The sequence below is a fragment of the Lathamus discolor genome, chromosome Z (genome assembly GCF_037157495.1).
Source record: "Lathamus discolor isolate bLatDis1 chromosome Z, bLatDis1.hap1, whole genome shotgun sequence".
Classification (NCBI taxonomy): Eukaryota; Metazoa; Chordata; class Aves; order Psittaciformes; family Psittacidae; genus Lathamus; species Lathamus discolor.
The window spans coordinates 108,312,263-108,340,254 of record NC_088909.1 but is presented as its reverse complement, the minus strand read 5'-3'; the positions used below and the strand labels follow the sequence as shown (position 1 = coordinate 108,340,254).

At 47.2% G+C, this 27,992-nt stretch overlaps 2 protein-coding genes and 2 long non-coding RNA genes across 14 annotated transcripts in view; 1 reads left to right on the top strand and 3 right to left on the bottom strand.

The window, feature by feature from the left end:
- Positions 1-4,748, bottom strand: part of LOC136005339 (uncharacterized) — a 32,016-nt gene extending 27,268 nt beyond the window's left edge. The window contains exons 1-2 of the mRNA XM_065662737.1: positions 4,298-4,748; positions 3,239-3,522 (exon numbers count right to left, since the gene is read on the bottom strand). Of these exons, the coding sequence (XP_065518809.1) occupies positions 3,239-3,522; positions 4,298-4,748 (735 nt within the window). The remainder of the gene's footprint in view (positions 1-3,238; positions 3,523-4,297) is intronic.
- Positions 1-27,992, bottom strand: part of LOC136005801 (uncharacterized) — a 107,354-nt gene that overhangs the window by 41,253 nt on the left and 38,109 nt on the right. The gene's annotated exons all lie outside the window — the stretch shown is intronic.
- The window catches only part of LOC136005795 (uncharacterized), a 34,190-nt gene continuing 11,684 nt past the window's right edge, over positions 5,487-27,992 (top strand). For 5 of the 10 annotated variants that reach the window (XR_010608890.1, XR_010608888.1, XR_010608889.1 and 2 more), the window contains exons 1-5: positions 13,239-13,406; positions 13,558-13,653; positions 14,328-14,390; positions 15,599-15,675; positions 26,498-26,575. Coding sequence is in view for 5 of the 10 variants with exons in the window: in XM_065663642.1 (XP_065519714.1) it covers positions 13,352-13,406; positions 13,558-13,653; positions 14,328-14,390; positions 15,599-15,675; positions 25,258-25,320; positions 26,498-26,815 (672 nt within the window). In the remaining 5 variants the exon portion in view is untranslated. Of the gene's footprint in view, positions 5,501-13,238; positions 13,407-13,557; positions 13,654-14,327; positions 14,391-15,598; positions 15,676-17,731; positions 17,925-25,257; positions 25,321-26,497; positions 27,303-27,992 lie in introns of those variants that run through there. The other 5 variants (XM_065663642.1, XM_065663644.1, XM_065663641.1 and 2 more) reach the window with 5 other exon arrangements.
- Positions 17,690-23,823, bottom strand: LOC136005815 (uncharacterized). Its single transcript, XR_010608932.1, has 2 exons — positions 23,298-23,823; positions 17,690-19,213 (listed from the first exon to the last, which is right to left on the bottom strand). It is a non-coding gene; the product is annotated as an uncharacterized LOC136005815 (long non-coding RNA).

The following is a 27,992-nucleotide window of genomic DNA, read 5'->3' as shown; positions in this document are numbered from 1 at the left end:
TGTGTCTGGCTTAGCTGTAGATGTGCTCCAGGCTTAAGTGCTGATACTGGAAGGTGATCTGCATCTTGCCTGGTGTAGCAGTCCACAGCACAGCTACCCAATGAGAGGCTGTGCTGCCACAAATCTGCACCCTTGTCCTGGGTTCACCAGTAGCCGTTTTTCTCCTTCTTAGTAGCTGGTTCAAGCCCTGTGTTTTGACTTCCAGCCTGGGAAGAGAGCTGATAATACCGATTGTTTTTAATTGTTGCTAAGTAATATTTATTCTGGCTAAGGACTTTCTGAAACTCATGCTCTGCCGGGGACGAAGGGAGGCCAGGAGGAAACAGAGACAGGACACCTGACCCAAGCAGAATCTAGCTGGAGGTCTGTGACTAGTGGAGTTCCTCAGGGGTCGGTGCTGGGACCGGTGCTGTTTAATATTTTCATCAATGACCTGGATGAGGGAACTGAGTGCACCCTCAGCAAGTTTGCTGATGACACAAAACTGGGAGGAGTGGCTGACACACCAGAGGACTGTGCTGCCATTCAGCGAGACCTGGACAGGCTGGAGAGTTGGGCGGGGAGAAACTTGATGAAATTTAACAAGGGCAAGTGTAGAGTCTTGCATCTGGGGAAGAACAACCCCATGTACCAGTACAGGTTGGGGGTTGACCTGCTGGAAAGTAGTGAAGGGGAAAGGGACCTGGGGGTCCTGGTGGATAGGAGGATGACCATGAGCCAGCAATGTGCTCTTGTGGCCAAGAAGGCAAATGGCATCTTAGGGTGCATTAGAAAGGGAGTGGTTAGTAGGTCAAGAGAGGTTCTCCTCCCCCTCTACTCAGCCTTGGTGAGGCCGCATCTGGAATATTGCGTCCAGTTCTGGGCCCCTCTGTTCAAGAAGGACAGGGAATTGCTTGAAGGAGTCCAGCGCAGAGCCACAAAGATGATTAAGGGAGTGGAACATCTCCCTTATGAGGAGAGGCTGAGGGAGCTGGGTCTCTTTAGCTTGGAGGAGACTGAGGGGTGACCTCATCAATGTTTACAAATATGTAAAGGGTAGGTGTCAGGATGATGGAGCTAGGCTTTTTTCAGTGATATCCAGTGATAGGACAAGGGGCAATGGGTGTAAACTGGAACATAGGAAGTTCCACGTTAACATCAGGAAGAACTTCTTTACTGTAAGAGTGACAGAGCACTGGAACAGGTTGCCCGGGGGGTTGTGGAGTCTCCTACACTGGAGATATTCAAGGCCCGCCTGGACAAGTTCCTGTGTGATGTACTGTAGGTTACCCTGCTCTTGCAGGGGGGTTGGACTAGATGATCTTTTTAGGTCCCTTCCAACCCTTGGGATTCTGTGATTCCATACCACAGCACGTCATGTCCAGGGAGGTAACTAGGAGTTACCCAAAAGGGCAACGTCTGTCTTCGGGGGTGGGGAGTGGAACTCGTTCAGCGGTGGTACTGTATTCTCTTGTTATTTTCTTTTATCATGATTATCTATAGGTGGTAGCAGTAGTGATTTGTGTTATACCTTAGTTACTGGGCTGTTCTTAGCTCAACCCGTGGGAGTTACATTCTTTCAGTTTTCTTCCCAATCCCTCCGGGAGCAGGGGGTTAGGGGGGAGAGAGAGTGAACAAGCTGTGTGGATGGGTTTAAACCATGACAACCCTGCTGTGTTGCTGAGGATTTGGAGCTCACCTCTTCAACCACCTCTCCAATAAGGGGCTTGCAGATTTTTAGGTTCAGGGTATCGCTCATGCTCTGCAGACCCTCATTTGATTAACTTCTGGTAAAGAAGTCCCTTGGACTTGTTGTGTGTATATACCACTGGAAATAAACTCAGTTATTAATGTTGGGCAGGAGCCCTGAAACTCATTTTCCAAACACGTCTCCTCAAATTTATTGCTTTTTTTTGTTACCATATACATGATCATGGCTTTGATTCAGAAACTCAAGTGCTGCAGGGCTGCTGGTCTCTCTCATATCCTCATGTGCAGCATTGCTTAAGAAGCTCTGCAATGCCTTATGACACAGGGATGGAGGATAAGGGGACCAGGACACAGTTCAGCTGTTTAAACCTGGTGCCATATGACTAACTTTGGAGCAATGGGAGTTGCTGATGTATGATATGCTTCAAGTTGAATCTGTGTGATTTCAGTGCATGATAAGCCAAACAGTCCCTGGGGCTTTTACTGTATTTCCTTGTCTGGAGAAGATGACAGTGAGCTTAAACATCTCTCCTGCTGCATTACAAGGGACTGTGCAAAGTGCACATTGCAAGGAATCGGCTGTCCATTTTTGTTTCTGAAAGCCCAAGTGTACAGATATTCTGCTGAAGGACCCTGCTGTACTCTTAGTTCTCAAATACATCTTTTAAGATTAAGTTTTGAGACTTGCGTGGTGGCTATCTTTCTTCTGAAAGATGTCATACTCACTTTTTTTTGTCTGGGATGGTACACCTTCAAAGTACCCTAGGATGTTCAGGTTCCTTCTCCTGTAAGGAAGCCTACAAGAGCATATCCTTGCTCAGCCTTTACTTCCTACATGCTCAATACCACAACAGCTCTGGGTCAGAACACACCAAGACTTTAGCCTCCCCCTGGGCCCCTAGACTCAGGCTGAGTTTCCTCACAGGCCTCTCTAGAGGGGTTTCTCCTCCTCCCACACAAAAACAGAAGTGAACAGCCTAAGAAGAGAACCTGATAACCAGCTGCACAGCTCCTGCTTTCCCCCCTAGTGAAAGAGAGGCCACAGCTTCTATAATAAGACAAAATGAGAAGAGGGATAGAGATAGCATGTAAACCTTATGTCCCTTTAGCTGCTGTGCATGCTGCCTTCAGGCAGAGTTAGAGCTCTTCCTTTTTGGTCTATGAGCTAAAATATAAAGCATCACAAGAAACCAGCATTATTCATGAAGGAAGTTCACATGAGAACTTCTTGCTGCATTTCCAGTTAGAGGCAGGGCCAGGCAGCTGGTGTAAGGGTCAGTATTAGGCAGGGGCTGTCCCTAAACCCCCTGTTACATTGAGATGGCCAAGCTCATCCTGCAGCCACAGGGTTTGGGCAGTGCAGACCAGCCCTGTGCCTGCTCAGGGGGTCACCAGCTCCACAATGTGCAATGGGCTCCTGGTCAGGATCATCTCCGCTTTCACTCATGCACAATTTACATTTCCCACATGTATTATAAATTACAGATGATATCGATAAGAAAGGGATTTCTCAAACCCAATGTACAAGGCCTACGAGAGTGGACAGTACCTGTTTAAGATCATTAGGTCCTCGACTACTATGTCTTCTGCAAGGTCGGACTGAGCACTGCAGGGTCTCATCCATGCAGGGACTAGTTGAAATCACTTCTGCTCCAGGGGGGCTTGGCCTCAGCTCCAGCAATGGCACCCTGGGGCATCTGAGTACCTGTGCTGTGCTCAGAAGGGTCAGTGACACCTGGTCCCCCAGGCTGAGCCTGCAGCCACGCTGTGGCTGGAGATGCCTCAGGCACTGCAGGACAGGCTGCCCCACTCGCGTGGCACTTCCAGGTCCTGCTACAGCACAAGCAGAAAGAAGAGATCTCATGCTCCCCATAATCAGTAGTAGGGGCTTGATTTCTCAGCTTGCATTTCCTACAGGAGCAGTTAGACCTCCCCACAAATCCTTATAGAGACACCTGGCCTTCTCCTAGATTCCTATGGAGGATAATCCCTCCCCACACCCCTCTGCCCCCGTGGCACACGTATCTATAGGGAAAGCTGGCATCCTAACAGGCTCCTATAGATGAGCATTGCCTCCCTGCCAGTCCCTTTAGGGGAGCTTGGCCTCCTCTCAGGCTCCTATGGAGCAGCCTGCCCCTCCCTCCCTCCGCGGCCATTTTATGACAGCTCCATCCCTCCACAGGCCCATAGAAGGGAACATGGCCTCCTCCTAGGCTTCCATAGATGAGCCTTGCCTCCCTGCCAGTCCTTATAGGGGGAGCCTGGCCACTCCCTTACAGGGAAGTTTGGATTCTTCCCCGGTTCCCAGAGATGACGTTGGCCTCCCATCCGGTCCTCAGTGGGGGCAGCGAGCTCCCTCCCAGGCTCCTATAGAGGAGCGTGGCCTCCACACAGCACTTCATAAAGGATTCTGTTCCCCACAGGCCCTTGTAGGAGGGCCGATCCTCATCTCAAACACCTATCGAGGGGCCTGGCCTCCTCACAGGATCCTATGGAGCAGTCCGACCTCCCCCCACGCCCTTACTAAGGAGCCCAGCCTTCCCACATAGGAGCCCGTATCTGAGCCTACTGCAAGCCCGCTCCCCTCCTGACAGAAGACCTGCCTCACCCAGGCTGGGCGGCCATTTCCTCGCTCCCAGGTCTGCGTTCTGCGCTGAGTCCTTCCGTGCTTCACGCAGCCACCGCGCTGCTGACTGGAAGGGAGCCGCTGGGGGCGGTGTCAATCTCTCCCTGCTTCCGGCCGCAGTACCCGTGGCTGCGGCTCGGTGGTGACGCAGAGCATGGGCATATTGGAGGCCGTGAGGGCGCCCCGCAAGGCCCGTGCCAAGAACAGGCCCAAGGTGCGGGGGGGCAGCGGGGATGGGCTCCGGGTGAGGTTCCTCGGGTCCTCGCCCGGGCTGGCTGCGCCGCCTCCCGGTTGTGGTGGGTCCGGCGAGCTTAGAGCGCCGGGGAGGGGTTTGCAGGGTTGTTCCGGTGCAGAGTGTTAACCAACATACAAGGGGGTTAGAGGAATTCGCCTGCTTAAACAAAAGTATTGTCTGTTGATAAACACCCGTCATGCCTACTAAGCAGAACAAAGGCACAAAGTACTGATAAGGGGAGAAGCAGAGGTCTGGTTCTACTGATAAGCAACTAGTGACAAGGAAAAGCAGATGCCTGAGTCTATTGATAAGGGGGAGTAGCAGATACCTTATGGCTGGGATATCGACCAAACCCTAAGGGCATGCATGAAGATTAAAAGGTGAAAAGTTTAAGAAGAGGAAGACTCATTTACTTCGTCTTGAGACCCCTGCCCATAACCAGAAGGGGGCACTGCACATGGGAAAGTACCTTCTAGTTCATTATAGTACGAAGCGGGGATAGATACTAAATATGTATAGGCATATCAGTAATCTAATGCATATGTATACTTTAAGAGAATAAATGTAGAGGGAAAAACGACCCTGGGTGTGCATACTCTGAGGCACTAACCCCATGCACCTCAGTGCTGAATAAAGCATTCCTACTTTACAACTTTAACAAGTTGTGGAGTCAATCCCCCTATCAATTTGGCGAGCCAGCCAGGAGGCCCGTGTTCGGCTGCAGGATCAGCTGAGGGGTGGACATCCTAGGTGCCCCAGGCCGCTTCCCTGGAGGAGCTCCGCTTCTGGTCTGCTCACTGGGGGGACAGACAACAACCTCTGCTGGCTGCTGAGAAATGGTATGCTTGGAATTTAGGTACTTTAGGGGGCCTGTAAGGCGTACGTGTGGCCTGGGGCTGCTGGTAAGGCCTGCAGAGACGTCTGGTGCACAGCGAAGTTCCCCTTGGCAGGTAGGGCTTGCAAGCAGGGGGCTCATCGACCAATAGGGCGTCTGAGCGATCCTGAAGGCGGATCGGGCGGGCCGGGTTTTCGCTGCATCCCAAGTCTTGGGAGCCAGGACGGACTTGCTAAGGGAAGCAGGTGAAGGGTAGGTGAACCCACCAGGTCTCTGCTGTATCTCAAATTCTGGAAACCAGGACTGACCTGCTACCATAATAAGCAAGAGAAGGGTAAGCGGAACCATAGTGTGGGTGTGTGGGATCCCGTGTGTAAGGGTTTGTGTTTCTGTGTGACTGAGACGTAGCGTAGCTACAAAGCGAGTGTGGAGTCCTAATCCACGGTTCCATGTCTCCGCGAGGGGAGCGGCCGGAGATGGACGAAGCGTTTATGTTTTTCTGTCCTGTGTCTTGTCTGTATATAACCCTTAAACAGCTTAGAAAGTGGGGGAAGGTCCAGCTACCCCTCCCACAGTGGATAGCTTTACGAAATACAAGGGCAAGGGAATTCCATATGTGCCTTGTGGGAGTGTAACTATGTGACGAGTAGCATTTCAGGTGGATGTTGCGGCAGTGCTTTCAGTGTATATTCCACTTTTATAGCCACTCAGGATACTGGTGGGGCAGATACTGCTCGGGGTGTCCTACAAAACATTGGCAGGTTGTGGGGAAAAGCCACAAAATCCAGGAAGACTTCTGGGAAGTTAGAAAGGAAAACTGAGAAAGGGTTTGTAAAAGGTATTAAAAAAAAAAAAAAAAAAAAAAAGTTTTTTTAGGAGACGTGGTTACGAAGGAGAAAGTAAAATGGAAATACAACAATTGGTGTCTCTCTTTTTGGGACAATCCACAGAGGATATTAGGAAAAACTTCATAACCTCACATATGAGTGCATAATAACTTTTGAACAGTGGAACCTGCTGAGGATACTAGGGCAGTGTAAATTTTGCTGGAACTGAAACTATGATCTAACGACAGGGGAGCTGATCTGCAGAACCGAGAGATATTATCTTACTGAATCCCCTAATAATATCATAAAACTTGTGTGTAGGTGCTCTCATATTTTTTAAGTGCATTTGCAGAGCACTGGGAAAGAGAAGCTATAGAGATTTGTAAGAGATTGTTTGAAATGGGAGCCGGTCAAAACAAGTGAATTCAGAATAAAAGCCCATTGGATTACATTTTGGCACATTGGAAAGAACTGTGAGGTTCTTCTGGGGGCTCAGTAAACAAGAAAATGGTAAAATATTGTAACCAATGGTGGCCTTTATATACTTTGGAAAATCAGGAAAAATGGCCTGAAATGGAACTCTGAATTATAATGCATTTTTTACAATTAATGTTGTTTTTGAGGTGGCCAGGAAAATGCGATGAAGTAATGTATGCGGATATGTTTCACTTTAAGAAACCACCCGGAGTGGCAGACAGAATGTGAAATTAATATAGCTCTGCCAGATCCCTAATTTCGGTTTTGGAAAAGCACAGGGAAAACCAGAAAGCTAAGCTGGAGAGATGTTGTTCAGCCTGTGATATTGGGACAGTAATCAAGAAAATTATGTATCACAGGTGCCTCAGAGAGGAGCACCCTCTGCCTCTGTTCTATCAGGTGTTGGTAAGGAGGAGGAAATTGCTGTCACTGGCAACAAGCAGCACATTCACATTTGGAGTTAAGAAGGGGTTAAACCAGAAGTGCTGTTGCAGAGGCAGGCATCTGTAACCCCTGCAGAGCAGGGTGAGCACCTGTGAAAAAAAATTAAATAAATAAAAAAGGGAAAACCAAGGGGGAAAGGAGGGGAGCTCCCGCAGTTCCTGTGTTTGAGCATGGGATGGGTGCTGGGTCAGACAAACAGACATGTTAACAGATGGGACTGAAGGGTTGATGAATAAATGTGGATGGGAGTGAAGGAGGAAGCATGGAGAGTGTATAGGAATCGGAAACAGGTAGAAAAGAAAAAGCTGGGTCGTGCTGTAGCCATGGCTGCGCTGGTTGCTTTGAAAATGGTGGAGGAGGAATGTTGGGCAGAAGTGGGGGAATGGCCTTCTCTTCTGTGGAACCGGATCAGTGTGACTGCCATGAGGAGTTTGGATGCTGGGAGTGAGAATGCCCTGGTGGGGAGAGTGCCATGGGGTGGCTCTGGTGACTGAACTGGAACTAGACTGATGGGGACCAGGGGAATCTTCGCTAGCAGATCCACTGGTTATAATGGAGCTAGGGGACAAAAGAAAAAAAAAGGAAGTGGAATTTTTGGTTAATACGGGTGCAACGTATTTAGTTTTAAACAAAGCTTTAATGCCTTTGGGGACGATTATATTATGATAAAAGGGGCAATTGGCCAAGGTGAAAAGGCTTATTTTTGTAAACTATTAAAATATCAATTAGGAAAACAATGGGGCATCCATAAGTTTTTGTATATGCCTAACTCCCCGAAAGCTCTTTTGGGGAGAGATTTGTTAGAACACTTGGGAGCAACCATTACTTTCAAAGGAGGCGAGATCACTTTAAAAGTAAACTACCAACAGTATATAGAGATGTCAAAGCTTAGTTTTGATCACTAATCATGTCGAGGGAGAAGTCAGATTGAAGATATACTGGATCAGGTATTCCCAGGGGTATGGGCTACATACATACGTGGAAGGGCCAAAAATGCACCCCCGATACAGATAAGCTCACGGAGAGAAAACAGCCAGTCAGGATTAAACAATACCCCCTGAAAAGGGAAGATAGGGAAGAAATTTTTCCAAATGACGGAAAATTTCCTACAGCTAGGACTGCTAAAAGAGTGCCAATCTGATTTTAACACCCCTATTTTACCTGTTTGTAAACCTTATGGGTAATACCAGGTGGTACAGGACTTATAGGCTGTTAACAAAATAACAGGATCTTTACCCTGTAATAGCAAATTCATACACTTTGCTAACATGCTTAACATCAGAGCTAACTTGGTTTACTGTTCTAGATTTGAAGGATGCTTTCTTTTGCCTCCCTCTCCATGAAGCCAGCCAGAAAATCTTTGCATTTGAATAGAAAAGCCCTAAGAGTGGGTGCAAAATCCAGCTCACATGGATGGTGTTGCCTCAGGGATTTAAGAACAGTCCCACCCTGTTTGGAGAACAACTTTCAAAAGACTTAAAGTCCTGGGAAGCCCCACAGGAAGAAGGGAAGTTACTGCAGTACATAGATGACATCCTAATAGCTACCCAGACAGAAGAGGCCTGTGTGGCCTGGACAGTATGACAGGATGGTGTAGATTGTGGATCTACCATCATGGACTAATTATTAAGCCTCTATATGCACTACAACAAGAATCTTCAGTGGACAAAAGAAGCTACTTGAGCCTTCCACCAATTAAAAAATGCCTTGAGGTCGGCATCAGCCTTAGGACTCCCAGACGTGAGTAAACCATTCTTTCTTTTCTCCCATGAGAAACAAGGAATTGCCTTAGGAATACTAGCACAGGACTTGGGCCTGTACCAGCAAGCAGTTACTTATTTTTCTAAGCAGTTGGACTCTGCAGCTGAAGGATGGCCTGGATGCCTCAGGGCCATTGCAGCAGTTGTACTAAACATCCAAGATTCACCTTGGGCCAGAAAATGACTGTGCTGGTGTCCTATACAGTGTCTGCAGTGCTGAAAGTGAAAGGCGGGCACTGGCTTTCACCACAAAGGTTTCTGAAATATCAAGCCATCATGGTGGAGCAAGCCTCAGCAGAAATGAAGGAGAACCAGTACACCACGATTGCCTGGAGACTATTGAGGCCACATATTCCAGTCATCCAGATCTGAAAGATACCCCTTTAGACGACGCAGAAACCTGGTTTACTGATGGGAACAGCTATGTCATCAGTGGAAAACGGCATGCTGAAGTAATAGAATCCAGACCATTACCCATAAACACCTCTGCACAGAAGGTGGAACTGACTGCTCTGACTACAGCTCTGGAACTGGCAAAAGGAAAAAACATAAATGTCTATACAGACTCAAGATATGTATTTGGAGTTGTGCATGCACATGGTGCCATTTGGAAGGAGAGGACTGTTGAATTCACAAGGAAAGAAACATTAAACATGCACAAGAAATATTGAGACTGTTGGAAGCGATCCAGCTACCTGAGAAGGTGGCAATTATGCACATCAAGGCACACCAGAAGGTGAACTCAGAATTAGAGGAAGGAAATGAGCTGGCAGACAGAGAGGCAAAAGAAGCTGCAAAAGGTGAGATAACAATTGAAAGAGCTTTAATTCCTGATGGGAAAATTTCTCTGAAAGGTAAGCCAAACTATAATAAGGAAGATCAGAAATTAATTATAGATCAAGATGGAATATTTAATGAGGAAGGGTGGGCTAGTACACCACAGGGGAAGATAATTGTTCCCTCATCTTCGTTATGGTCCTTAGTAAAGAATGCACATCAAAAACACACTGGGGAGTGGATATAAATATTTGATAAGCAAAATTATGGCTAGAACTCTGTATGCTACTATTCAACAGGTAACTCACCAGTGTGATCTCTGCCTCCAAACAAACCCCAAAAGTAATCCTAAACCCAAAATGGGTCAAATTGGGAGTGGCAATGAACCAGGACAACAGTGGCAGATCAACTTTACAGAACTGCCAAGAAAAGGGGGTATAGATATAAGTTGGCACTAACGGATACCTTTTCAGATTGGCCAGAAGCCTTTCCAACTAGAACTGTGAAGGCCTGAGAAGAAACGCAATTGATACTAAGAACATATGCCTTGATACAGAACTAGGCATTTATCATTTTGAAATCCATCCAGACATTACTCAAAGGACTTTACTTGTATATATTGTATATGTGTGTGCTTAAGAACTGCTTGTGCTTTTGTGAGAATAGATAATGATAATGAAATCATGACTGTTAAGAATCATTCTAGTTTTTGTTTTTATAATTTTACTAAGAGCACTGGGTATGACTACATATTAAGCACCAGGTATATCCCACCAACTGATAAAATCCAGACCAGTTATATCCCACCAACCTGATAAAATCCAAACCCAGAGGGGTCCAGGAAAACAGAAAGGAAACTTTAATTACCATCCATCATAACACAGAAGAAATAAGCAGAGTCCTACTAAGGGTAGGACCAGATACAAGCCACCACTGGTGAAATGTACTTTTGGGATGACCACCAACTGCAACTGGCATACTGAATACGTTGTGTCACCCCATTATTGTTCTTCTAATGTTAGTTAGTATTAGTTTCATATTGTCTATTGAATTATTTGTTTGGAACTGGCGAATGTTACAACACATAATGATTTTGACCTCTCTATCAAATACACATAATAAGGTGCTGAGAGATACCTTCCCCAGGAATTGGTCGAAAGAGGAACTTGTCTGAAGAGTAAAAGAATTTACTCACTTTATAGAAAAGGGGGAACTGATGCAGAGGGTTAACCAATATACAAGGGGGTTAGAGGAATTCACTTGCTTAAACAAAACTATTGTCTGTTGTAAATATCTATCATGCCTACTAAGCAGAACACTAACTACTGATAAGGGGAGAAGCAGAGGTCTGGTTCTACTGATAAGCAACTATTGACAAGGAAAAGCAGATGCCTGAGTCTATTGATAAGGGGGAGTAGCAGATGGTTTATGGCTGGGATACCAACGAAACCCTAAGGGCATGCGTGAAGATTAAAAGGTGAAAAGATTAAGAAGAGGAAGACTCATTTACTTCATCTTGCAGACCCCTGCCCACAGGAGGAAGACTCATTTACCTCACCTTGAGACCCCTGCCCATGACCAGAAGGGGGCACTGCGCAGGAGCAAAGGACCTTCTAGCTCATTATAATAAGAAGCGGGGATAGATACTAAATATGTATAAGCATATCGGTAATCTAACCTTAAGAAAATAAATGTAAAGGACAAACGACCCTGGGTGTGCATACTTTGGAGGCGCTATCCCCATGCACCTCAGTGCTGAATAAAGCATACCTACTTTACGACTTTAACGAGTTGTGGAGTCAATCCGCGTATCAGTTCCACACCGTGGGGCACTTGTCAGCACTTTCTCTCATGTTCAGGGCTATTCCTGAGTGGGTTTAAAGCAGCAGAGAGGCTGTCAGCTCCAGGCCGTGTTTGTGGCCATGTTTGTTTGTCTGCAGCTGGAAGACATGTCCCATCTCTGGCAGCATTCAAGGCCAGGCTGGACAGGGCTTAGAGCACCCAGGGAAGGTGTCCCTGCCCGGATTTCGGTAGTTTGTGGAATGATCTGAGCTGAAATATCTTGCCTCAGAGCCGGGTCAGATTGGAAATGTTTCTCTTAATTGCCTAATCTCCTCCATGTTGCACGCTGCACCCCAGAGAGGAACAGCAGTGAAGACCTGGCTGTCAAAGCCCTTTGAGAATAAATTGGTGAATTAATTGACCACTGTTCTGGAAAACAAGGGTCAGATCTAAGTGTCAGCAATGGCTGTGATTCCAGAACAAGTTTTATTTCGTGGCTGTGGTTCCATGAGTTTAGCTGGTGGCAGAGCATGGCTGGAGCCACCGATGAAGTCAGAGCAGACTCTCCCCACACAGGGCAGGTGTTACCTTTTCTGAAACACGGACTTTGTTAGCACCGTGCTCGTTCCCTCTTAAGCTGACACCACTGATACTGGATGCAGCAATGAGGATGGTACTCCTGCAAAGGAAGTGTTTTTACATGTTCGCTGACAAATTTATCTTGCAAACTACTGTTTGAAGACAGAATCCTGAACACGTGGGTACATAGCTCTTCTTCTACCTGAATCTCTTAAGCTTAATAATCCTTGCTGTAACACATTCTTCGGAGGTAATGTATGATCTCTGTTTCCCAAGTCCATGTACATGATTTGGGTGGATGTGCGGTAGTTGTGCAAATACACGTTCCTGTACTATCAAGCCGATAACTATGGGATCTGTCAGAGGTTCCTCTGCCCTGCGATGCATATTTAACACTTGAATTTCTCAGACTTTTCTAGGCCCTGGTCAGGATTTAGTGACTATACTGCAGTGATTCTATCACCTGAAGGGAGGTTGTGAGGTGGGGGTCTGTCTGCTTTCCAAAAAACGAAGTGATAGGACAAGAAGAAAGGACCTCAAGCTGCAGCAGGTGAAGTTTAGACTGAGTATTAGGAACAATTTCTTCCCCAAGAGGGTTGTCAAGCACCGGAACAGGCTGCCCAGGGCAGTGGTGGAGTCACCATCCCTGGAGGTGTTTAGAAGATGTGCAGATGTGGCACTCTGGGACACGGTTTAGTGGTGGATTTGGCAGCGTAGGGTAAACGGTTGGACTCAATAATCTTAAAGGTCTTTTCCAGCCTAAATGACTCCACAGTTCTAATCAGAGCATGTACAAGACGATGCTTTGGCCACCTTACATTGTCCCTTCATTTTCATGTACACATGGCAGGCATTATCCCTACCCTGAGAGCTGGACTTCTGGTGTCCTGTGCTGAGTCTACTCTCTGCCATAGCCGCGTTTGTCTACTGCCCTGACCCTTGGTGAACCTCCCCAGCATGGCTCTGCTGTCGAAGCAGCTGGCTATTCATAGCTGTGGGTTTGAAACAGCTCTGGGGCTTGAATCGTGAACTACGCTTGGCCTATATCCCTCAATGAGCTTGCTGGGCTGCTGTTCTGCAGTAGGGCCACTCACTTTCAGCAGGATGAGACTGAGGGTTTTTTAGCATCAGTTTTTCTGTGCCCCAGCTTGACTGTGTGCTAACCTGGGGCAACTTTGCTTCAGGTTGCTGTGTGTTGAAACCTGGCTGAATTCATCTGGGTGAGGGGTAGATGTGACTGTGCTTGCTTGAATAACTTCTTGATACCAGTTTTCTTATACTGAAAGGTGGGTCCCAGCAGGACAGACGCTGACATAGGTAATGCTGCTTGGATGCTGCTTCAAAAGTCATGCTGCATTTATATGTTCCTGCAAAGGTAGGTGTGCTATGGGGTCAGTTTGATGTCAGCTGGAGCAGTTGATTTGAGCAACAGAGTCATTTCATGTATGTGTTTATATGTATATATATATATGTATGTATATTTGTATATATATATCTATATCTGTGAAACTTCCTTTTCCTTGCAGAGAAAGTGTGGGAAAAGGTCAGATCTAGCTGGACGTTGGGAAGAAGCAATGAAAATGGAGGAATTCAGGGAAAAGCAAAAAAAGCATCAGAAGAAGGTCAGGGTGTTGATCCATCACCATCCTTGGTGATGGATCCTGGCTCCTAGCTCATGTATTCCACCATGGCCTGGACCCCTGCATGCTCCCAGTGCCTGCCGCTGCTGGGAAGTCCTGAGCTCCTTCCTATATGTTGAAGCCCTGCTGCTGAACCTCTGTCTTCCTTCTTCTGACCACCACATCTTCTCCTTTGGGTGTCTTTTTGGGATGGCTATTGCAGGGGCTCAGCTCCAGAGACACCAGCCTCAGCCAGCAATGTTCTTAAAGCATATATACATATATCTCATATATATAGTGTTGTGTGATGTCCATAGGCTTTGCTAAAATTGGCAAGCCTTTTAACCTCTTCTGGCTTCAGATTCCTTTGTCTGGAAAATGAGAGCAAACTGCTGCAGAACAGCAGAAGGGAGTTGGCTTCCCCATTTTTCCAGATTCTATGGAGATGATACAGTACTATATATTGGTGGATTTCATTTGCAGAGTTCCTTTGCTTAGACAGGTGGAGGCTTAGCTAGAAGTATAAAAGGTGGGTTGTGTGAAGATGCTTTAGGTGGACATAGGTCCTTAAGGCTATATGAATTTAGCCTGTGTCTCTTCCTTTCCTATGCCACATAGTCCATTGTGGAGCTTCGATGGTCAGTGATGTGTTGACTCTGGCTCTATTGTCTTCACAGATAGAGCTGATAATAGAGGCAATTCACAAAACCAGGAATCTGCAGTACGAGAAGACCATGGAGGTAAAGCAAACATGCTGCTCTTTCTTGCTATATGGTTTAACACTCCTAACATGCACGCACAGTGCTGGCGCAGTCTTAAATATGAGGGTCTTCCTCTGCTGCAGTTCATGCAGACACTACATCAAGAGCTGCAGCAGAGGAAGACTGTCACATTAAAGTCTCCATAGTGGGCTCTGAAAAACTGAAGAGTACACCAGGGACATTGCTGGTAGCAGCCTTGCACGGTTGGATAAGAGAGATTTAGATGTCAAGGACTCTATTGCTATGAGGTTTTCATGCCAAATGAAGAGTAGCTTTTCTTGTGAGGTCAGTTTTGGTCAAGCAGTATGGCACTGGGGGGCTTGTATACTGTCCCCTATTCTGCAGGCAGCCTTTGGCCACCTCTTCACTTGGAGCCTGTGATTTCCTGCAGAGCTCCCTGCATGAGCTGTAATAACAACTCATTGCTGCCTAACATGCTCCTGCCCTTTTTGTTGGCTCTCCTACATGAAGCGCCTTCATGAGCAGCGCTGCAAGGATAAGGTTGAGGCGGAACAAGCTGTGCCCCACAGCGCAAACAGGGTTACACAGAAGCAGCAGGAGAAGGTATAGAGAGGTGGGTGGCCTTGGGACAGGACGGGTGTATGTTCTTGGAGCTCTCCTGCCCCCTAACTCTTCTCCCAGCTCTGGGTTTGGGGGTGAGATGGAAGGGCTGGCAATGTTCTCTAGCTGGGCTTCAGTACCGTTGGTGATGCACGTTGGCTCTGCTGTAGCTTTCTTCTCTCTCCCAGTTTTGGCAGCTGTTCCTCAGTCTAGCTCAGGTGAAATCATCACCAGAAGACTCTGGTGAGTGTGGAAATGTAGGCTTTGGAGGATGAGGGGAGAGTTTCCAGGGCAGGGGGTGTGAAGCAATGGCATGGCTCTTGAGTGAGCTCCAGCTCCTGGGTCAGGGCTGGCTCCTCAGAAACTCATGCTCCACATACCAGAGGTGGAGCTCACTCAAGAGCCATGCCATGGCTTCACAGCCCATTTCCCGTTTCTCTGTTGCATGACCCACCAACTTGCTGGGAAACTCCGCATTTCCTTACAGTGCACATCCATAGCAGAGCTCACACATTACTGCTGCTTTCTCCCTGATGTCCCTGCCAATTCGCCTTTCATGTACTGCCTTCTAGCAAAGGGTCTTTTTAATCAATGTTAATCAGATGAGAGTGTGATTTCTCTCACAGGCAGGAGTTACCAGCAGAGCGTTACCACACTGGAGAAGATCCAGGAATATGGCAAAGAGCACGTCAAAGCTTGTGAGGTAAGTCCCCAAACACCTTCACGTGTCAGTGTGGTCCTCTGGATGTCCGCTCCTCGCTGCAGGGGTCTGGGATGGCACAGATCTGACTTCTCTGTGTTGCCCTGGCAGTGAAGTAGCAGGACGTGTTGCAGCTAGCCCTGTGTGTGCCTTAGGCATGCCTTCTGCGTTTAAGGTCCCACCATTTCAAGGTTTCCATTCTTTTTTTTTGTTTTGTTTTTATTTTTCCTTCCACTACCTTTTCAAAGTAACAGAATCAAAGGAGTAATTTTTTTGCCAATTAACCATGATGCTGCTCTGTTGCTGACCTGTGTCTTGCAGCTGTCTGTGATATGTAAACAAGGATTCAAGGAGGTGATCCAGCTCCTGTACTCTGTTCTCATGAGACCTCACTTGGAGTATTGTGTACCGTTCTGGTGTCCTCAACATAAAAATGATGTGGAGCTGTTGGGGCTAGTGCAGAGGAAGGCCACGAGGATGACAAGGGGGCTGGAGCACCTCCCGTATGAAGACAGGCTGAGAGAGTTGTGGCTATTCATCCTGGAGCTGAGAAGGCTGCGTGGAGACCTCCTAGCAGCTTCCAATACCTGAAAGGGGCCTACAAGGATGCTGGGAAGGGGACTCTTCATTAGGGATTGTAGTGATAGGACAAGGGGTAACGGCTTCAAACTTAAACAGAGGAAGTTTAGATTAGATATAAGGAAGAAGTTCTTTACTGTGAAGTTGGTGTGGTACTGGAATGGGCTGCCCACGGAAGTTGTGAATGCTCCATCCCTGGCAGCGCTGAAGGCCAGGTTGGACGCAATCTTGGGTGGCATGGTTTAGTGGGAGGTGTCCCTACGCACAGCAGGAGGGTTGGAAAAAGATGAACTTAAGGTCCTTTCCAACTTAACTATTCTATGATTCTGTGATTCTATGGACAGGAACGGCAGAGGTTGAAGTTTTATCCCATGTGTGCTGCAAGCTTGCGAACAGCAAGTGATAACAAGTGCATATGTACACGTGGGATGAAAGGCTGTCTTTCAGGCTCATGAAACTGAGCTGTAGCAGACAGCACATTTCCACAGAATCACAGAATCCCAAGGGTTGGAAGGGACCTAAAAAGATCATCTAGTCCAACCCCCCTGCAAGAGCAGGGTAACCTACAGTACATCACACAGGAACTTGTCCAGGCGGGCCTTGAATATCTCCAGTGTAGGAGACTCCACAACCCCCCTGGGCAACCTGTTCCAGTGCTCTGTCACTCTTACAGTAAAGAAGTTCTTCCTGATGTTAACGTGGAACTTCCTATGTTCCAGTTTACACCCATTGCCCCTTGTCCTATCACTGGATATCACTGAAAAAAGCCTAGCTCCATCATCCTGACACCTACCCTTCACATATTTGTAAACATTGATGAGGTCACCCCTCAGTCTCCTCCAAGCTAAAGAGACCCAGCTCCCTCAGCCTCTCCTCATAAGGGAGATGTTCCACTCCCTTAATCATCTTTCTGGCTCTGCGCTGGACTCCTTCAAGCAATTCCCTGTCCTTCTTGAACAGAGGGGCCCAGAACTGGACGCAATATTCCAGATGCGGCCTCACCAAGGCTGAGTAGAGGGGGAGGAGAACCTCTCTTGACCTACTAACCACTCCCTTTCTAATGCACCCTAAGATGCCATTTGCCTTCTTGGCCACAAGAGCACATTGCTGGCTCATGGTCATCCTCCTATCCACCAGGACCCCCAGGTCCCTTTCCCCTTCACTACTTTCCAGCAGGTCAACCCCCAACCTGTATTGGTACATGGGGTTGTTCTTCCCCAGATGCAAGACTCTACACTTGCCCTTGTTAAATTTCATCAAGTTTCTCCCCGCCCAACTCTCCAGCCTGTCCAGGTCTCGCTGAATGGCAGCACAGTCCTCTGGTGTGTCAGCCACTCCTCCCAGTTTTGTGTCATCAGCATTTCAAAAGACTTGGGCTTAAAGCTGCTTGGAAAAGCGATGGACAGGAAAGAGAGAGATGATAAACGAGTCAAGACACTTTGCTTTCACAGATCCCCAATGTTTTTTTATTGCTCCATAGTTGTGGGAGAGAAGTCAGCTGGGACTGCAGAACCATGGGTTACCTACGGAACATGCAGTGCCCTTAGGAAGCCGGCTTCGTCTCTCCAGAGGTAGTGGTTTGCTGAGTGACCCCTTCCGCGTCGGTCCTGCAGACCTTCCTGAACTTAATGCTTATCTTTGAAGTACCTGGGTGTGTAAATGGGTGACATATTCTCTGGGCGATTTGTTTTCTAACCACCTGTTACTGTGGTGAGGCACTGGAATTGGTTGCGCAGGGAGGTTGTGAGTGCTCCATCCCTGGTGGTGTTCAAGGTGAGGCTGGACAAAGCCTTGGGTGGGATGTTTTAGTGCGAGGTGTCCCTGCCCATGGTGGGCGGGTTGGAACTAGATGATCATGAGGTCCTTTCCAACCCTAACTATTCTATGATTCTATGATTCTAATTGGTTCTATGATTCTATGACTCATGGTTACCCTCTTTCCTGCAGAAGAACAACATCACCTGCTCCTTGCTGTGGACAGGAATCTTTGTAGTGGGATGAGAAGAGATCAGAATAGAGGAGATTTGCTCTCTTCTCACAGAAGTTAGGGCTCTTTTGTCTGTGTCGTTTCAGTTCTTTGAGTTCCCGGAGAGTGAGCGGATCAATTATTTCCGCAGTGCCCGTTGGCTCCATGTCAGCACCCCATGGCATACCTTGTTATCAGGTCTCTATAAAGCACAGCCTGGCCTAACCTCTGGCCTTCCCACCAGCTCTGGCAGGGCAGTTGAGGAGAACAGAGCCAGGACACTGGGAATCCCAGAGCCACGCAGATCCTCGGCTCTGCCTTTTCTACTGTGCAGGAAGGCACCTCTACCCAGCCTGACCAGTGCACCAGTATTACTTTCTTTATAGGGCTTCTGGCTCCAAAAGAGAACTCTGCTTTTGCTCTTCCCCATCAGATCATGAGCTTTAGCTCTCTAAGGGGAATGGTTAAAGTGACATCCGGTCCCCCCTGAAAGATGCTGAGAAGCTGGACTCTGACTTTGGAGACAAGGTTTCACTAAGGAGAAGTTCTGGTCAAAGCCCTGTATGTAGGCATTTCTGGAGGTAAAGGATGTCCAAGCTTGAGATCCCACCAGTCTCTGCAGTTTGGGCCCTTTCCTGATTCAGCACCATAAGTTACATAACTCCCAGTGGCATTTTAGTGATGGAACTTGGTAAAATGCTTTGGTTGTTAGGCAAGTCACAGAATCATAGAATCAAGACATCTCTTTCAGCCTCATCCATCATTCCCTCCCATTCTTTTAACACAGGTGGCCAGTGTTTCTGTCCTGTGTAGAATCTTGAAATGAGCACTTCTCATAAGCAGACCTTATTTTTTTGTGCTACCTATTTCAGGGGAGCCTTATTATGCCACAGTTGATGGCTACATCTCTAGATGCTGTTGATCCTGTTTGTAGGTTCTCCAGGCAGAAGACACTGTTGGTGTGGCCAGTTTGATGGTGTTTCCAGTTACTCCCAGCTGTGAGAGAAACAGTGTTGTTTTTGCGTAATTGGGGATGGGGCTTTACAATATTAAGACTTTCCAATTTTAGAGCTTTAAGATCAATAGTAAGGCTTTGCAAGAATGAGAGTTTTCAATACTAGGTCTGGGATTAAGTTCCTAAGGCAACGAAAGAAAGGGTTTGAGATATACTTATTCAAAAAGATACGCTCTGTGGTTCAAGACAGTGTCATCTCTACATAAAAGACACACTCTGTGGTTAAAAAGAATACTATCTACGTACAACCTATGAAACTAAACCAGTGCAGGCTGGTTAAACAGTAAGTTGTGGTAAATATTTATACCCAGAGTATTGTCTCCAACCATACTGGGAATCACCTTGTCCTGGGTGGAGTGATGTTTGGTTTACAACTGGCTTGTACGGGTGGATCTCACCCAGTGTTTAGGGAAAATCTCTAAAAAGTAAAATTACGATGTTTAAAGGTCACATAGAATCTGACTGTGGGGGGTTAGAGTGTGATCCCGTAGCACTTACTATTGCAAGTGCTGGACGGGAAATAAGCCAAGTTCATGGTGTAGGGGCAGATGTGACAAGAGGAAATTCAATTGCTAGATTTAGAAGAGTGGCTTGGGAGCCAAAGAGGAATGAATGTGGCCAGCCTGGGGACACTACCATTCCTCCATCGGTGTGGACATGGACTCCATGTTGGAATCCGAAAATAGTAAATGTAATTGCAATCAATGTTTTGAAGTAGATATTTCACAGAGAAACAAGATATAGAAATACAAATGCCTGGGTAGAATGGGTCAAATATACAGTGAAAATAAAATAGTTTTAGATATATTAGCTGAAGAAGGAGGAGTATGCATAATGCTAGGGACTATGTGTTGCAGATTTATTCCAAATAATGAAACACCAGATGGAGCCATAAGCAGAGCCTTACAAGGCCTCACTACCTTGGCAGAAGAATACGCTGAAAATACGAGAACAGATACTTCCTTAACAGGATGGTTAGAATCCTGGTTTGGAAAACGGAGAGGAATGGTGGTATCAGTTTTTACTTCTGTAATTGTAGCAACATGTGTATTAATAGCTACAAGGTGCTACATAATTCCGTATATAGGAAGACGTACAACTTCTTGAAACAACTCTGTCAAAACAAATGCTCATGGGACCATCACCCTACTCTGATAAAATGTGAAGTGTGAAAAACAAAATGGGTATAAATAAGAGGAAGGGGGAATTGTGAGAGAAACAGTGTTGTTTTTGAATAACTGGAGATGCAATATTAAGGCTTTCCAATATTAGAGCTTTAAGATCAATAAGAAGGCTTTGCAATATTAAGAGTTTTCAATACTGGGGGTGGGGCTAAGTTACTAAGGGAATGAAAGAAAGGGTTTGAGATATAGTAACTCAAAAAGACACACTCTGTGGTTAAAGCCAATGTCACCTCTAGATGAAAGATTCACTCTGTGTTTAAAAAGAATACTCTCTATGTACAAACTAAGCAGGTGCAGGCTGGATAAACAGTTAAGTTGGGGTACCACATGTCTCCCAAAGAGTTAGAGAATTGTACCGGAAAAAGATTATGTGGTTAATAATGATGTGGTTAATAAGTAAGAGGAAGGGGCGTACAAAGTCGAGTAAGGGGAGGTATAAACAGAGGCGGGACAGTTAGCATCTACATTATAAGCACTGAATAGGCTGTAAACCTTGGAGTACCCAAGCAATTGGGAAACAAGGGAGAGAACTTGTGGATGGGATAGGAAATCATAGTTCTGCTTTTGCTGTGTGTGCCTACTTACTAGGACACCCATTTTTGCAAAAACTTTAATAAGGAGCTGCTTCACTGTTGGGTCTACTCTGAGCTTAAGTTTTTACCTAGAGACCATTTCTCACAGCAGCCACACAGAGCAGAAGTGCTTCTCTGTTTCAGCAAAGTATTTGAGAACTCAGATAATTATTTCCACATGCAGAAAGCACCTATTACAAATCTTTGTCTTTGATCAGCAAATTGCTTGGACAGATATCCCATCTTCACACTCAGGGGAAGAAAAGGAATCTAAGCGATGGACCCAGACGGAGGGGCCATCTGTATCAGAAGAAGGTTTTGATTTGAAGTTCTTCCAAAGTGCAGCCATCAGAAAGAGGCTGGAGATAACCAAGAAGCCGTACGTGCTGAGGCGAGTGCTGCACAATGTTTTGGGAAACTGGCTTATGGTTAGGGCAGAAATATCCCACTCAGATCTCAGATTAAGCTTCTCCCTGTTTCTGAAGTCCTTCTTTAATGGTGATTAAGCTTGTAATATAGGTTTCAGTTTGGCCATGTCTTTCAGGGAAGCTCTCTTAGAGGAGCACCAATAATATGCTGTGTGTCTGGCTTAGCTGTAGATGTGCTCCAGGCTTAGGTGCTGATACTGGAAGGTGATCTGCATCTTGCCTGGTGTAGCAGTCCACAGCACAGCTACCCAATGAGAGGCTGTGCTGCCACAAACATGCACCCTGCAGTGTTGCTGAGGATTTGGAGAAGATGCTCAGCCCTTCAACCACCTCTCCAATGAGGGGCTTGCAGATTTTTTGGGTTCAGGGTATCGCATATGCTCTGCAGACCCTCATTTAATTAACTTTTCGTAAAGATGCCCCTTGGACTTGTTGTGTCTGTATACCACCGGAAATAAGCTTACTTATTAATGTTGTGCTGGAGCCCTGAAACTCATTTTCTAACCATGTCTCCTCAAATTTATTGCTTTTTTTTGTTACCATATACATGATCATGGCTTTGATTCAGAAACTGATGTGCTGCAGGGCTGCTGGTTTCTCTCATATCCTCATGTGCAGCATTGCTTAAGAAGCTCTGCAATGCCTTATGACACAGGGATGGAGGATAAGGGGACCAGCACACAGTTCAGCTGTTTAAACCTGGTGCCACGTGACTAACTTTGGAGGAACGGGAGTTGCTGATGTATGCTGTGCTTCAAGCTGAATCTGTGTGCCTTCAGTGCATGTGTAAGCCAAACAGTCCCTGGGGCTTTTACTGTATTTCCTTGTCTGGAGAAGATGACAGTGAGCTTAAACATCTCTCCTGCTGCATTACAATGGACTGTGCAAAGGGCACATTACAAGGAATCAGTTGTCCATTTTCATTTCTAAAAGACCAAGTGTTCAGATATTCTGCTGAAGGACCCTGCTGTAGGTCTTGGTTCTCAAATACATCTTTTAAGATTAAGTTTTGAGACTTGCGTGGTGGCTATCTTTCTTCTGAAAGATGTCATACTCACTTTTTTGTCTGGGATGGTACACCTTCAAAGTACCCTAGGATGTTCAGGTTCCTTCTCCTGTAAGGAAGCCTACAAGAGCATATCCTTGCTCAGCCTTTACTTCCTACGTGCTCAATACCACAACAGCTCTGGGACAGAACACACCAAAACTTTAGCCTCCCCCTGGGACCCTAGACTCAGGCTGAGTTTCCTCACAGGCCTCTCTAGAGGGGTCTCTCCTCCTCCCAGACAAACACAGAAGTGAACGGCCTAAGAAGAGAACCTGATAACCAGATGTACAGCTCCTGCTTTCCCCCCTAGTGAAAGAGAGGCCACAGCTTCTATAATAAGACAAAATGAGAAGAGGGATAGGGATAGCATGTAAACCTTATGTTCCTTCAGCTGCTGGGCATGCTGCCTTCAGGCAGAGTTAGAGCTCTTCCTTTTTGGTCCTATGAGCTAAAAATATAAAGCATTACAAGAAAACAGCATTATTCATGAAGGAAGTTCACATGAGAACTTCTTGCTGCATTTCCAGTTAGAGGCAGGGCCAGGCAGCTGGTGTAAGGGTCAGTATCAGGCAGGAGCTGCCCATAAACCCCCTGTTACCATGAGATGGCCAAGCTCATCCTGCAGCCACAGGGTTTGGGCAGTGCAGACCAGCCCTGTGCCTGCTCAGGGGATCACCAGCTCCAGAATGTGCAATGGGCTTCTGGTCAGGATCATCTCTGCTTTCACCCATGCACAATTTACGTTACCCACATGTATTATAAATAACAGATGATATCGATAAGAAAGGGATTTCTCAAGCCCAATGTACAAGGCCTACGAGAGTGGACATTACCTGTTTAAGATCATTAGGTTCTCAACTGCAATGTCTTCTGCAAGGAGGCACTGAGCTCTGCAGGGTCCCATCCATGTGGGGACTGGTTAAAATCACTTCTGCTCCAGGGGGGCTTGGCCTCGGCTCGAGCGATGACTCCCTTGAGCGGCTGAGCACCTGGGCAGTGCTCAGAAGGGTCAGTGACACCTGGTCCCTCAGGCTGAGCCTGGAGCCCCGCTGTGGCTGGAGATGCCTCAGGCACTGCAGGACAGGCTGCCCCACTCGCGTGAAACTTCCAGGTCCTGCTACGGCACAAGCAGAAAGAAGAGATCTCATGCTCCCCATAATCAGTAGTAGGGGCCTGGTTTCTCACCCTGCATTTCCTACAGGAGCAGCTTGACCTCCCCACAAATCCTTATGTATAGGCAGCTGGCCTTCTCCCAGACTTTTATGGAGGAGAAACCCTCCCCACAACCCTTCGCCCCCGGGGCATTATTGGATAGCCCGGCCCCTCCACACCTACCTATAGGGGAAGCTGGCATCCTAATAGGCTCCTACAGAGGAGCTGGCCCTCTGTTCTCCTCTGCTGAGTCCCCTCTCTGCCACAGCCACGTTTGTCTGCTGCCCTGACTCTTGGTGAACCTCCCCAGCATGGCTCTGCTGTTGAAGCAGCTGGCTATTCATAGCTGTGGGTTTGAAACAGCTCTGGGGCTTGAATCGTGAACTACACTTGGCCTATATCTCTGGATGAGCTTGCTGGGCTGCTGTTCTGCAGTAGGGCCACTCACTTTCAGCAGGATGAGCCTGAGGCATTTTTAGCGTCAGTTTTTCTGTGCACCAGCTTGACTGTGTGCTAACCTGGGGCAACTCTTTGCTTCAGGTTGCTTTGTGTTGAAACCTGGCTGAATGCATTGTGGTGAGGGGCAGACTTTATTGTGCTTGCTTGAATAACTTGTTGATACCAGTTTTCTTATACTGAAAAGTGGCCCCAGGAGGATTGACCCTTACATAGGCAATGCTGCTTGGATGCTGCTTCAAAAGTCATGCTGCTTTTATATGTTCCTGCAAAGGTAGGTGTGCTATGGGGTCAGTTTGATGTCAGCTGGAGCATTTGATTTGAGCAACAGAGTCATATCATGTATGTGTTTATATTTATATATACATATGTATGTATATTTTTGTATATCTATGAAACTTTTTTTTCTTTGCAGAGATAGACATTGTGGGACAAGGTCAGATCTAGCTGGCACAAACCTTTTTGGGAGAAGCAACGAAAATGGAGGAGTTTTGGAAAAAAGCATCTGCAGGAGCTGAGGGTGTTGATCCATCACCATCCTTGGTGATGGATCCTGGCTCCTGCCTCCCACCATGCCCCAGCCCCCTGCATGCTCCCAGTGCCTGCCACTGCTGGGAAGTCCTGAGCTCCTTCCTATATGTTGAAACCCTGCTGCTGAACCTCTGTCTTCCTTCTTCTGACCACCACATCTTCTCCTTTGGGTGTCTTTTTGGGATGGCTATTGCAGGGGCTCAGCTCCAGAGACACCAGCCTCAGCCAGCGATGTTCTTAAAGCATATATACACATATCTCATATATATAGTGCTGCGTGATGTCCATAGGGTTTGCCAGAACTGGCAAGCCTTTTAACCTCTTCTGGCTTCAGATTCCTTTGTCTGGAAAATGAGAGAAGACTGCTGCAAATTTGGACATAGCAGAAGGTAGTTCGCTTCCCAATTTTTCCAGATTCTGTGGAGATGATACAGTACTATGTATTGGTGGATTTCATTTGAAGAGTTTCTTTGCTTGGACAGGTGGAGGCTTAGCTAGAAGTATAAAGGTGTGTTCTGTGAAGATGCCTTAGGTGAACATAGGTCGTTAAGGCTATCTGAACTTAGCCTGTCTCTTCCTTTCCTAAGTCACATAGTCTATTGTGGAGCTTTGATGGTCAGTAATGTGTTGACTCTGGCTTTGTTGTCTGCATAGATAGAGCTGATAATGGAGGTGATTCACAAAACCGGGAATCTGCAGTACAAGAACACCATGGAGGTAGAGCAAACATGCTGCTCTTTCTTGCTATATGGTTTAACACTGCTAACACACGCGCACAGCTCTTGCAGACACTACATCAAGAGCTGCAGCAGAGGAAGACTGTCACATTAAAGTCTCCATAGTGGGCTCTGAAAAACTGAAGAGTACACCAGGGACATTGCTGGTAGCAGCCTTGCACGGTTGGATAAGAGTGATTTAGATGTCAAGAACTCGATTGCTATGAGGTTTTCATGCCAAATGAAGAGCAGCTTGTCTTGTGAGGTCAGTTTTGGTCAAGCAGTATGGCACTGGGGGGCTTGTGTGCTGTCCCCTGCTCTGCGCGCAGCCTTTGGCCACCTCTTCACTTGGAGCCTGTGTTTTCCTCCAGAGCTACCTGCATGAGCTGTAATAGCAACTCACTGCTTGCTAACACGGTCCTGCCCTGTTTGTTGGCTCTCCTAGGCCAAGTGCCTTCATGAGCAGCGCTGCAAGGATAAGGGTGAGGCGGAACAAGCTGTGCCCCACAGCGCAAACAGGGTTACACAGAAGCAGCAGGAGAAGGTATAGAGAGGTGGGTGGCCTTGGGACAGGACGGGTGTATGTTCTTGGAGCTCTCCTGCCCCATAACTCTTCTCCCAGCTCTGGGTTTGGGGGTGAGATGGAAGGGCTGGCAATGTTCTCTAGCTGGGCTTCAATACCGTTGGTGATGCACGTTGGCTCTGCTGTAGCTTTCTTCTCTCTCCCAGTTTTGGCAGCTGTTCCTCAGTCTGGCTCAGTTGAAATCATCACCAGAAGACTCTGGTGAGTGTGGAAATGCAGGCTTTGGAGGGTGAGGGGAGAGTTTCCAGGGGCAGGGGGTGTGAAGCAATGGCATGGCTCTTGAGTGAGTTCCAGATCCTGGGTCGGGGCTGGCTTCTCAGAAACTCATGCTCCACATACCAGAGGTGGAGCTCACTCAAGAGCCATGCCATGGCTTCACAGCCCATTTCCCGTTTCTCATAGTTTCTCTGATGCATGACCCTCCACCTTGCTGCACAGCTCTGCATTTCCTTGCAGTGCACATCCATAGCTGAGCTCACACATTACTGCTGCTTTCTCCCTGATGTCCCTGCCAATTCGTGTTTCATGTACTGCCTTCTAGCAAAGGGTCTTTTTAATCAGTGTTACTCAGATGAGAGTGTGATTTCTCTCACAGGCAGGAGTTACCAGCAGAGCGTTACCACACCGGAGAAGATCCAGGAATAATGGCAAAGAGCACGTCAAAGCTTGTGAGGTAAAAGTCCGCAAACACCTTCACGTGGCAGTGTGGTCCTCTGGATGTCCGCTCCTCGCTGCAGGGGTCCGGGATGGCACAGATCTGTCTTCTCTGTGTTGCCCTGGCAGTGAAGTAGCAGGACATGTTGCAGCTAGCCCTGTGTGTGCCTTAGGCATGCCTTCTACGTTTCAGGTCCCACCACTTCATGGTTTTCACTCCTTTGTTTTTATTTTTCCTTCCACTACCTTTTCAAAGTAACAGAATCAAAGCAGTGACCTTTTTGCCCATTAACCTGTTTGCATGTTTGTTGTGGCCATTATACTGAACAGCGGTGGTCACTTCTGGGTACTTAGTGACTTAAGGCCAGTGTGTCCTACAGCCATGACACCACCTAGCAGACTCTGAAACTCTGAAGGACTTTAAATGAGTTTGCAGCAGAAGGTGCTGACACACTGGGAATGCAAGCTGGGTGAAGACATCTCCATGGGAACCCAGTGTGCCAGCAGCCCTTCACCATGTATCTCACGTGGTAGCATGCGAACCCCTCTGAGCAGATGTATCAGTCTAAAGCAGACTGTCTCATAGCAAAATGGTCTAGCCAGACTTCCAGCAAGTGCTAGGGAAGTCCAGAGCTGGTGGCAAGAGGACCATGATGCTGCACTGCTGCTGACCTGTGTCTTGCAGCTGTCTGTGATGTGTAACCAAGGGTTGAAGGAGGTGATCCGGCTCCTGTACTCTGCTCTCGTGTGACCTGTAAGAGTGACAGAGCACTGGAACAGGTTGCCCAGGGGGGTTGTGGAGTCTCCTACACTGGAGATATTCAAGGCCCGCCTGGACAAGTTCCTGTGTGATGTACTGTAGGTTACCCTGCTCTTGCAGGGGGGTTGGACTAGATGATCTTTTTAGGTCCCTTCCAACCCTTGGGATTCTGTGATTCTGTGATTCTGTGACCTCACTTGGAGTATTGCGTACCGTACTGGTATCTTCAACATAAAAAGGATGTAGAGCTGTTGGGGCTAGTCCAGAGGATGGCCCTGAGGACGACAAGGCGGCTGGAGCACCTCACATATCAAGAAAGGCTGAGAGAGTTGTGGCTATTCGTCCTGGAGCTGAGAATACTGCGTGGAGACCTCCCAGCAGATTCCAGTGCCTGAAAGGGGCCTACAAGGATGCTGGGGAGGGGACTCTTCATTAGGGATTTTAGTGATAGCACAAGGGGTAACAGGTTAAAACTTAAACAGGGGAAGTTTAGGTTAGATATAAGGAAGAAGTTCTTGGCTCTGGAATGGGTTGCCCAAGGAAGTTGTGAATGCTCCATCCCTGGCAGTGTTCAAAGCCAGGCTGGACGCAGTTTTGGGTGGCACGGTTTAGTGCGAGGTGTCCCTGCCTATGGCAGGGGGGTGGGAACTAGATGACCCTAAGGTCCTTTCCAACC